Raw genomic sequence first — 12,502 nt, 5'->3', positions numbered from 1 at the left:
GAAATCCTTGGGCTTGCTCCGCTGGCAGAAGTGATTATTGATCCCACGATTTATAATTATGAAATCAGGCCTTATAGTTATAAAATGGTGAATCCTTTGACTCACCATGCGAAACTCCATTGGAGAGATCCATTAGTTTTAATATAAAATATTACTCATTGCAAGAATTGGGTATATTACAAATTTTGGACCACCATAGGTACCTCCTTGGCTTCAGTGGCAGCAGTCACTCCCGTAAGCAGTCTGAGCATCTTACTTTCATTGGAGTTGATTCTAACTTCCCTATATCTACTTGTATGATAGCGTAACCCAGGGGCACAACAATCATATACCTTTGTGATCTGAGCTGACTACTCATGTCTTTTGCAAGTGCACTTCTTCAATCTCTGGAAAAGCGGACCAAGCAAACAAGGCCTGATACGAATCGATAAGCTCCTTTATTTCACAATAAGGTGAACATACAAAACAGCAGTTATGATCTGACTTACTTAATTCAATCAATAATTTATCTTCATGTACTAATACAAATAAAGAACAGGTCACATTTACCCACAGCAGTGGGTTGTCTTACTGGACTTAAAACAAAAATGTCTGACGACTCTCTCCTGCACTCGAACCTTCTCACAATTTTTGCTGCCTGACTGCACAGTATTCTGTTTCAAAAACCTAACTGACTGCCTGTGTCTGCCTCTTGTGTTTTGTCTCTAGCAGTTTTCAGACAGAAAATGAACCAAAGACTTCCCAACACAATGAGTGTGAGATGTTTTCAGATTGCCAAGTGAGTCTAACAAATTGCTTATTATTCACAATCAATGCTAGCTCATTAGTATCTTAACTATCTATAATCTCAGAGCTCTTTTTAAAATTTGTATGAATAGACTGGGGGCGATCTTTATCTTCTGCCAAAACAAGCCCAAAGTCAATGCAGCAGCCGCATCACCCAACCATTGGAGTCATTTTGAGGCCCGGGCCTCATTAACATGCTGCTGCAAAGTTGTGGGCATCAAGCAGGCACTGCACTGCAGCTTGCCGGACCACTGCTCAGGCTGCTCAACGCCTGGTACAAATGGGCAGAGAGTACACAGTGCACGCTCCACTCATTTGTACCTGTAAATTGCAATTGGGGTCTTTCAAATGGCATAGGGCCTGGATCTGCATATTTAAGCAATCTCCTGCCTGTTTCAGGTGAGCGAGGCGATTGCCCATTTACAGGCCCACCTGATAATTGCATCAGGTGGACATTGGGCATCAAAGGGGTGGCCAAGGTGCCCCCACCCCCACCTGCCTATTTTTCAGACAGAAACAGGCAGCTGGCAGTTGAAAATCATCTTCAGTATGCTTTTAAGAACTCAACATCAAGAGTAACTCTTCACAAATCCCCTCTATGTAAAAATGGTCAAACAATTCCGACATAAGGCATATTGCTTCTTTATCAATTTGCATTTTTCAAACACAGCATTATTGTAACTTAAACAAAATGAGAGATAGCATCTGTTAATTTTAAAACAATAGGTTATAACTGACAACCTTATACAGAGGTTGGAAAATATGAATTTATGTGCCTCAAGTATAAATCAAAATTTATTTTCAGTTGATTACTAAGCAAAGTTGCAGTTTATTGTGGTGTGATTAATGTTGTTTAATGCACTGATACATTTCAATAACAACTGGAGTAGTTCACACTGAGTGCAATAGTTCTTATAAACACTAGCTGGCAGGCTTTAGCTGCACAAACAAACTCCAGTGATAAATATTACTTTAAGCATCTGAAGTGAGCAGCATTGGTTTTCCACTTTTAGTATAAGAGCTTTCTGACTTTTATTTAGAAAATAGGCAAGCATGGAGAATTTCTTAAGTAGAAATCGCTGAAATTATTATCTGTTCACAATTTTCTTCCTCAGCTTGACAACTACAGGGTAAATGTTCCACTTCTGCATTACTGCTGTGGAGCCTTGCCTATCTGAAGCGCAAAGTGGAGAACAAAGGGCTACACTTACAGTTTTACAATATGTGTTCCCAATAGGCAAAGCTCCCCATTGGGAGCATAGAAGCAGAAAAATTACTCTTCTAAGCCTGAAGTAAGATTTTATGTAGAATTACATAGAATTTACAGGCCATTCAGCTCAACTTGTCTTTGCCCATGTTTATGCTCCACACAAGCCTCCTCCCACCCCTCTTCATCTAACCCTATCAGCATAACCTTCGATTCCTTTCTCCCTCATGTGTTTATCCAATTTCCCCTTAAATGCATCTATGCTATTTGCCTCAACTACACCTTGTGGTAGCGGGTTTCACATTCTAACCATATTATTTGTCCAGATAAAATATTTTTTTGTGCTTGAAAGAAAATAAATTTGCTGTCTTTTTGTATCTAAACATGGAAAGAGTGTGCAACAATAATTTTTCAATCCTTTGTGAGGTAATTTTTAAAATAGGGCTTAGGGCCCATTTTACAAATGCATGCTCCTGTTGGGGAGTCCCACCTGGCAGGAGCGCATGCCAGGAAATTCTGTGTGTGCACCTATGATTTTTCATCCATTAAAATGAATAGAAATATTATGATATAAAGAGACAAAGGCAGCCATTGATAATGTACTAGAAACTCCCAGGCAATGGAAAGTGCTAGAGGTAGAGGACTAGATATCCCAATCTGTTGAGAATCCAGACAGATTGATGGCAGAGCAGTCTATGTGACATCCTTCTCCCCTCCAGGGACTTAAGTACACAATCTAAGCTGACACTTTAGTGCAGTGCTGAGGGAATGCTGCACAGAGGCAGAGCCATTTTTTGATAGAGACCAAGGCCCCATCTGCCCTTTTAGGTGGAAGTAAAGGATCCCATGATATAATTTAAAGAATAGGGGAGTTCTCCCAATGTCCTGGTCAATATGTATCCCTCATTTATCTCATTTACATTTCTTTGCAAATTTGCTGCTACGTTTCCTTACAGCAATGACTATACTTCAAAAGTACTTCATTGGGATATCCTGAGGTTGTGAAAGGTGCTTTATAAATGAAAGTTCTTTCCTTCCCTGACTCAAGCATTCCTACACCCTATCCTCTTACTTACTCCAGGTCCAGCCCTAAACCATCAGGTCATGGCCTGCTCGATCTGGCCCCTAACATGCTTCACCCCCAATGCTCTGCTTCCTTCCTGCTGCAGCCCTAATCTCATGGTCTGATAAGAACTTAAGAACACAAGAAATAGGAGCAGGAGTAGGCCATCCAGCCCCTCAAGCTTGGTCCATCATTCAACAAGATCATGGCTGATCTTCTACCTCAACGCCATTTTCCTGCACCATCCCCATATCCCTTGATGCCTTTAATATCTAGAAATCTATCGATCTCTGTTTTGAATGTACTCAATGACTGAGCCTCCACGGCCCTCTGGGGTAGAGAATCCCAAAGTTTCACCACCCTCTGAGTGAAGAAATTTCTCCTCATCTCAGTCCTAAATGGCCAACTTCTTATTCTGATATTGTGACCCCTGGTTCTAGACTCCCCACCGAGGGGAAACATCCTCCCTGCATCTACCCTGTCGAGCCCTGTTAGAATTTTATATGTTTCAATGAGATCACCTCTCATTCTTCTAAACTCTAGAGAATACGGGACTAGTCTACTCAATCTCTCCTCATACGACAATCCCGCTATCCCAGGAATCAGTCTGGTGAACCTTCGTTGCACTCCCTCTGTGGCAAATATATCCTTTCTTAGGTAAGGAGACCAAAATTTTACACAATACTCCAGGTGCAGTCCCACCTTCTCCATCAATTACCCATGTCCCTAATCCCACCTTCAACTTGGTCTATATTGCCTCTCATTTTCCTGTGTATTTTAGGACTTAGAAAAAGATAATACAGGGAAATAAAAAAAGGAAGACATTATTAATTAAATACATGAATACAACCATAGAAAATATATTTGTTTTTATTGAGAGTGGTGTGCAGACAGTCTTTGTCTGGGTTGAGTTAAGAAATAAAAAAGGATCTGTTACCATACATTGAGAGTAAATTATAGGCTACTGAACAGTGGGAATGAAATTGAGGATGAGGTTTCTAGGCACTAGAAAGGCTTGAAAAATAATAGGGTTTTAATAATGGGGGAGTCTAACTATTTTAAGGCGGACTGGGATATAAAAAATCCGTGGTCAAAATGTGGAGCAGTTTCTAGAATGTCAGTTCCTTAACCAGAAAGTTAGATGTCCAACAAGAAATGAAGCAGTACTAGATTTAGCTCTCAATAAAGTAAGGTATTCCAAGGTAGAAAGTATAGGAAATAGTGACCCTAGGCAGATTAACACATAGGCCTATGGGGCTCGTGTCCAGGGGCACTGTGCAAATATGGGTTTTTCCGGTAAAATTCATCAGTACACAGAAAAACTCTGTACATTCGCTGGATCAAAATATGCTAGCACCCCAGTATCTCTGAGAATGCATTACTTCTTCAATACTGCACTGAAGTGTCAGGCTAGATTACATGCTCAAATTCTGGAGTAGAGCTCGAATCCACAATCTTCTAATTCAGGAGTAAGAGCGCTACCACTGAAATAAAGCTGCTATTCAGAGTCATAGAAAGTTACGGCGCAAATGGAGGCCATTCGGCCCATCTTGTCCGTGCTGGCCGAAAAAGAGCCAGCACGGACAAGATCCAGCTTAATCCCACTTTCCAGCATTTGGTCCGTAGCCCTGTAGGTTACGGCTCAAGTGCACATCCAAGTACTTTTTAATTGAGTTGAGGGTTTCTTCCTCTACCACCCCTTCAGGCAGTGAGTTCCAGACCCCCACCACCCTCTGGGTGAAAAAAAATTCTCCTCAGCTCACCTCTAATCCTTCTACCAATTGCTTTAAATCTATGCCCCCGGGTCACTGACCCCTCTGCTAAGGGAAATAGGTCCTCCCTACCCACTCTATCTAGTCCCATCATAATTTTATATACTTCAATTAAATCTCCCCGCAGCCTCCTTTGTTCCAAAGAAAACAACCCCAGCCTATCCAATTTTTTCTCATAGCTAAAATTCTCCAGCCCTGGCAACATCCTCGTAAATCTCCTCTGTACCCTCTCTAGTGCAATCACATCTTTCCTGTAAAGTGGTGACCAGAACTGTACGCAGTACTCAAGCTGTGGCTTAACCAATGTTTTTATACAGTTCTAGCATAACCTCTCTGCTCTTATATCTATGCCTCGGCTAATAAAGGAAAGTATCCCATATGCCTTTTTAAACACCTTATCTACCTTACCTGCTACCTTCAGGGATCTATGGACATGCACTCCAAGGTCCCTCACTTCCTCTACACCTTTCAGTATCCTCCCATTTATTGTGTACTCCCTTGTCTCGTTTGCCCTCCCCAAATGCATTACCTCCCACTTCTCTGGATTGAATTCCATTTGCCACTTTTCTACCCACCTGAATAGTCCATTGATATCTTCCTGCAGTCCACAGCTTTCCACCTCACTATCAACCACACGGCCAATTTTTGTATCATCTGCAAACTTCTTGATCAAGCCCCCCACATTCAAGTCCAAATCATTAATATATACCACAAAAAGCAAGGGACCTATTACTGAGCCTTGCGCAACCCCACTGGAAACAGCCTTCCAGTCGCAAAAACACCGGTCAACCATTACCCTTTGCTTCCTACCACTGAGCCAATTTTGGATCTGACTAGCCACTTTTCCTTGAATCCCATAGGCTTTTACTTTTACTTTTTTGACCAGTCTGCCATTTGGGACCTTGTCAAAAGCTTTGCTAAAATCCATGTACACTACATCAAACGCGTTACCCACCTTCCTTGTTACCTCCTCAAAAAATTCTATCAAGTTAGTCAGACATGACCTTCCCTTAACAAATCCACGTTGACTGTCCTTGATTAATCCGTGCCTTTCTAAATGACGATTTATGCTGTCCCTCAGAATTATTTGCAATAATTTGCCCACCACTGAAGTTAGACTGACTGGCATATAATTTCTCGGTCTATCTTTTTCTTCCTTTTTAAACAACGGTACAACGTTGAATACTTCTTGCATTGAGGTATATACCATTAAGCACTGCCAAACTCCTTTGTTGTCTAGTTTCCAACCTGTGCTTCCTCTGCCTTCTAAACTCACTTACTAATTTTCTGCCTTCCATTTCCAGCTCTGCTTCTCTCCCTTCTGAATCTACACTCAGGTTCCCATCTCCCTGCCAAGCTAGTTTAAACCCTCCCCAACAGCACTAGCAAACCTCCCCGTGAGGATATTGGTCCCGACCTTTTTGAGGTGCAACCCATCTGGCTTGTACAGGTCCCACCTCCCCCAGAACCGGTCCCAATGCCCCAGGAATCTAAAGCCCTCCCTCCTGCACCATCTCTCCAGCTACGCATTCATCTGCTCTATCCTCCTATTTCTATACTCACTAGTGCGTGGCACTGGGTGTAATCCGGAGATTACTACTCTTGAGGTCCTGCTTGTTAATCTCTTTCCTAACTCCTTAAACTCTGCCTGCAGGACCTCATCCCTCTTTCTACCTATGCTGTTGATACCAATATGGATCACGACCTCTGGATGTTCACCCTCCCCCTCCAGAATGTTCAACTGAAAATTGGTTTATTTCCATGGCATGGAAGGGGACCTAACCCAGATTAATTGGTTGGAAAAGTGGCAGAGACAACAGCAGACTAACAGTGGAAGATTTTCAAATATTAGACCAATAAGATACAGGTTAAATACACATATGGACTAAAAGTCTGAAGTTCTGTGGATAAGGAAAAATTGGCAAATTGAGCAAAATTGAGTTTAGGCAGAGGCATACAATGAATATGAATGAATAATATAGAAGATACTACACAAAATATAAAAAATATAGCAGGGAAGCAAAAAGGGGGATTAGGAAAGGTAAGATTAAGTCATAGTGGTCAACATAAAAGAATATAGCAGGACTTTTATAAGCACAAAAGAAAAGGATAGTTAATCAAGGGGTGGGACAATATGGAGGCAAAGGGGCCACCTTGTGCTAGAGACTGAGAGAATGCTGGAGATATTTGTAAGAATTCCACATAGTTTTTTTTTAAACAGAGGAAGGTGGAATTAGGGTTGCAGGAGCACCTGAAGAGGATGTGGAAGAACCATTATTGAAGATAAGTGTTCAGAAAGCTCTATTACAAACATTAATGGGGATAAAATTGAAAAGTAACCAGGACCAGATAGAACCCATCCCAGAACATTAAAAGGGTCTGTGGGAGGTGATAGCTGAGGCACCAACCATACTTTTCAAAAATCTTTGGAAATAGGAATATTACACTTCAAAAAGCATGAAAAGGACACACCAGAAAACTATAGCCATGTGATCTTAACTCAATTGTAGTTAACTTCTAACGGGTAGTTTTACAAGTTCACATTACCGGTGGAGAGCATCACGGGCAGTATGTATCAGAAATTCAGACACACTGCCCATGATTTTCCAACAATTAACTTGAAAAGTTGGAAATGATAGGCAGCATGTGCCTGAATTTCCAACAAGTGCTGTAGATGGCTGAGGCTCCCCATTGGCAACGTGGGCTCATAAAATTACCCATCTGAAGTCCAAAAGTACAGGATGAAATTAGTGAACACTTAGGAAAGCATGGATTGGTAAAGGGCAGGTTGTGTCCGATCAATTTAAGTGAATTGTTTGAGTAATTTACATGGTGTATGGACAAAGGAAATTCAGGCAATATTGTATGTATGAATTTTCTGAAGATGTTTGATAGGGTATCGCATAAGAGACTTGTTATGAGAATTAAGGCACATGATATTAAAGAAACCGCAGCTTCACGGACACGGTTGGCCAGGGATCCATGGATATTTTTCGGATTGGGTGGATGTTTGTATTTGTGTGCCGCACGGACCTCTGTGAGCACCTCTTCTGGACCAATTTATCTGAATTACTTGCACGTAGATACATGAGGAACAATATTGAAGTTTCCTGGTAATACCAAATTAAAGAGTATGGCAAACTGTGAGGAGGAATGCAGAATGTTGCAAGAAGACACAGAGAGGTTAACAGAATGGGAGACAGACGGCAATGCAGAGAAATGCAAAGCAGTGCATTTTGGGAAAAGGAAGAGTGAAAGGAAGTATAGGGGTAATGTTCTCACTGTGCACTCCCAGTGAGAGAGTATATTGGAAAATCCAGGTCACCTGCACACAATTTTCTGACCCTTAATTAAAAGTTGAAAATGATGCACTTCATATTCCTGGATTTCCTAATATTCACGACAGGTCAGTGGGACAGTGCTTGATATGGCGTTATCAGTTCTAAATTGTTATAGGCTTGAATCAGATTGTTGCTGATCTATATTCCACCCATTAAGTGTGAAGAACAATAAGCCATAATTCAAATTCATTAAAGAAAAACAATCTCAGTCAGTTAATGTTATAAAGTTTAAGGAATGCTTAATAACATTTGTACTTTAATGAGTGATCATGGAAAGAATGACAAACTGAACAATCCAGCTGCAGTCAGTAGACATATTGTGAGCACAGTCATTGCTGTTCACTGAGATCTCACCAGTGACCAGAAGAATCTTGTTAAAACAACACAGAACTTTGAAAAATAAAGAGAAGGTATGGGCCCACCTCCTCACCATTTACATATACATTATATATATATCAGGAATATATAGTGAAAAAAGTCAAATTAAAAATAATAAAACAATGAGCTTATTCAATAAACTGTACATTTTAGTTTAGTGGAATGCCACGATCCACCATAATGAAGGGAACCCTCCTGCTGGATAACGAAAATTGGCAGAATATCAAGACTTCCCAAAATTCTGGTCTTACACTGCGATATGGGAATGAAGGCAAGTACAGTACAAATAACAAAAGAAACATTATGTAGTTTTATTCACCAAGAAGAGATGATGAAATACAAATAATAAAAGAAGCTGTGCAATGAGGCGATGTCACACAAGGCCTTGTCCTGGGAAAATTCTGGTAGATAATCAGGATGGCAGATAATAGGAGTGCGGATAATGGAGGTTCCACTTATTTGCATTTTTAATGATGCTTCATCAAATCTTTGGCTTTCCTGCTAAATATCTTTTTGTAAAAATCTGTTAAAAGGTATGTGCAAACCTCGTATTTGCATTAAGTACTCAGTTTAGTAATATCACTGTGTATTTGTTTAGTCTTTCACAAGATGGCTTCCTTGGTCTAGCACTGTGCTTGAGAACAAGAGGAATACAAGCAAAGCAGTACAAAGCTGTCCAGTAGAAGCACTGCATAGAGAAATCTTTGGGCGTGCAAGCTTGGAGCTTTCTGAAACCGAATTAGTTGTAATGCTAACAGGAAGAAGAAGGTTGCAATATTTAAAATTAAGAAGACTCTTGTGTATGAAGCTGAAAGGGATTGTGCAGTGCTTCGAACAGTGGCTCCTGGTTTGACAGAACCATTTTTTACAACTTTGTTTCTGTCTTGTTCTTGTTTCACATAAGGGAAGTCCACAAAGTCAAAAAGCTCCCTCACATCCTCATTTCTCTCATCAGAGGTTTCTTCTTGCATTTGCTTCAGCAACTTCTTCCGTTCCCTTTTCTCATTCATTTCGATTTGTGCAAAAATATCTGGAAGGCTGTTGGGAAATTTATCACCATCACCTTTTCCTTTCCTCATTTTTTTGGCCTTGTTTTGGCCAAATGAGATCGAAAATAATTTTTCAATGGCTTCCTCGGTCTTCTTTTTGTCTGATAGTTTCAGAAGACGCTCGGCAGTCTTTCGGAAGTTACCAGTGTTAAGGACTCGAGCCAGGATCTGTTTTTCTAGCTGCTGAAACACCGGTTTTGCATGCTGAAGATTTTCCTCAACAACATTCATGTAATCTTCCACCTCCTGCACTGAAACATCCCTGATTGCAGAAGCCCTATCAAACACGATTTTCTGGCGGTCAGCTAGTACCATGGCAAACAGTGGTTTCACAGCAGTTTCCCCAGTTAAGAGATAAACTGTATAGGTTTTTTCATTTGTTGCTAGATATACATCTACTCGATCCAAATCTCCTCGAATGCTAAAGCTTTGAATCTCCACAGAAGGTCCAAAGAAGATATAGGCTGTTCTGGTGACTGGGTACCTCAGTGTGGTTGTGACATTCACATAATGCGTTCCATTGTACGGGTATCCACGAGGGTAAGTCTTGAATGCCAGTGCAGCCTTATCACTATTGCCTTTATCATCCATCCAGAACATTGTATACTGGCCATCCTTTTGTCTAACAAATGCTCCATTCACTCCATCTTTAGAGATTTCCTCAAAGGCCACATCAGTGTTATGGAAAAATGCACTCATTTTCTCAAGTGGGCTGTCTTCTTCCAAATGGATTTGATCCACTAGGAGTAAAAGCTGGGGTTGCAGAAGGAGGAGGTTCCTTTGGGAACTCTTCAGCTTCAGGCTAGGACTGTAGGCCCCCACTGCCTCTCCTCTGATAAAGACCACCCCATTCTGCTCTAAAGCTGCAATGACCTGGCCACGACAATCCCCAGAAATCCCATGTTTATATTTCAACCACTTTGAGTTGCACGCTTCTGTCACCTGCCCTTCCCAAGGATGGAAACAAGTGTCTGATTTGGCTGGAGAGAACATTAAAGCATTGTTGAGAAAGGTATACTTTGGGCCATACAGAGCCTCTGTGATGAAAGGCACACCGTTAGGTGCGAATGTGAAAGAGTTCTGATCCGGATGTTCATGCCCAGCATTGAAATTCTTCCATCCATTAATCCACTGTGAATATTTCTTCTGATGAACGATGTCATAAATTGCACGTCCTCCCAGTTTACTGGATTTGAAGGACAGGAAGGGCCTGTTAACTTCTGCTGGTGAAGCACCTCCATAAGTTACGACTCCCCAGTCATCAAAATAATGTAATTTTGGTAACCCATAATCCAGAGGTGGAACTGGAGTCAAGGAGCCATCATACCTGACAACAAAAAAAAGGCTAAAACTATTTTGACAGCAGAAAAAATGGCAAATCATCTTATAAAATTATATTTTAATATGGACTCAAAAAAATCCTCTGAATTTTAAAAATGCCTTTGAATATCAGTTAAGGAAAACACAACATAACTTTTGAATTACTCAGTTTTAGCAATATATCAGAATAGATCAATAATCAGGTTATAAATGGTCAGTCATCTCTTACTTTTTGAAATATTTATCGCATCTTTTATAAATAACATTTTTCTGTTTTCTTTACACAGAATTTGTGCTCATTTAGATGAGAGATCTTAGCACTTAGAAATAGAGCACCATCCCATTTCTGCAACCCAGTATCATCATCAAGCACTTTCTGATGAAGTATAGCACAGTATATGCATAGTAAAACCCCCTCTACTCTACCCAAAAATGTGGCCTAGCCCCAACCACAGAACTCCACTTACTCCACCAAGTCACATTTCCACTTCTCACACCAACCGTCCTGTGATCTTGGAGTGAGATTGCCAATCAGTGTCACGGTAGGGATAATTTTGTGCTATGATCCCGTGCCACTAAAAACAGGGTTGAAACTGCCCAAGCTCATTTTCATGTAGAACCTTTGCTGCTATCATATTATCTAAAATAGTCAAATAGCTGTGACTTACATTCATTATGATCAGAAAAGACAGATGATAGGGGCTAAAGCTGTGATCAACATGGGGTCTTTTTAATACATTTTATTTATAGCTCTGCAAAAAAGTGTGCCATATTATTTCTGATGAATAGGAATAAAAACCTCTGGACTGTTTAACAAGACCATTCCTCCTGAAACCATCAATTCTAACTAGCAGTGGTCACATGACAAGGAGGTTTTCTTCAAAACAGTATACAGGCATATCAAGGAACTGTCACACCTGTATATTCAGATGCATTTCATTTAGTTTTCATACTGTACTTGGACATTGACATGCTGCAATAAAACATTTTACTACTTGTGCACATTTAACTAAAATAAAACCGTAGGGTGCTTTCAGCTACTGCGGCTGCCAAAACTAACCCTGGGAAAGCCACAAACTGAAAATCATCACATAGATGTGGAAAAACCAATTCCACTGATATTTAACAAGCCAAGCTTACACTGGAATTATTGTGAATGTGCAAAATAAATTGGCTTTCCAAAATGTATATATTTAACTCTTAAATGTAGACATTGTCAGAATATCTTGCACTTTCAGGTCAGCCATTTTTAAGATATGGTGAAGCAGAAGAATAGCTTATATCACATAACAATGCTACCGAGTTTTTATTCCTGAAGTGAAATATATGTACAATATATAGCTATTCTGTATAAATCTAAACTGTTCCAAATAGATTACGGGTCAAGTTGTGACTGTTACATTTACTAACAGTAGATGCTGTAGGTCAGCGGGTCCTGCAGCAATATCTGTCCATTAAAATTAATGTACAGACAATCCTATGGGCCCCGAATTTTTGGCATGTATTCTTGATGGGCAAAGCTCCATGCTGGCATTGGTAAAATTACCCCTTATATAAGCCAGAGGGGCTTAAAGGTAAGTTATTGC

The 12,502-nt window shown here is 40.4% G+C and overlaps 1 protein-coding gene across 7 annotated transcripts in view; it reads right to left on the bottom strand.

Moving 5' to 3' along the window:
- Nucleotides 1–418: 418 nt before the first annotated feature.
- dse (dermatan sulfate epimerase) overlaps nt 419–12,502 on the bottom strand; it is an 81,497-nt gene continuing 69,413 nt past the window's right edge. For 5 of the 7 annotated variants that reach the window (XM_067984699.1, XM_067984700.1, XM_067984702.1 and 2 more), the window contains one exon: nt 419–10,941. In XM_067984699.1, coding sequence (XP_067840800.1) covers nt 9,171–10,941 — 1,771 coding nt within the window. In that variant the 3' untranslated portion in view covers nt 419–9,170. The remainder of the gene's footprint in view (nt 10,942–12,502) is intronic. The other 2 variants (XM_067984703.1, XM_067984704.1) reach the window with 1 other exon arrangement.

This window comes from Heptranchias perlo, chromosome 5 (assembly GCF_035084215.1).
Source record: "Heptranchias perlo isolate sHepPer1 chromosome 5, sHepPer1.hap1, whole genome shotgun sequence".
Lineage (NCBI taxonomy): Eukaryota > Metazoa > Chordata > Chondrichthyes > Hexanchiformes > Hexanchidae > Heptranchias > Heptranchias perlo.
This window is presented reverse-complemented; position numbering and strand designations above follow the sequence as displayed.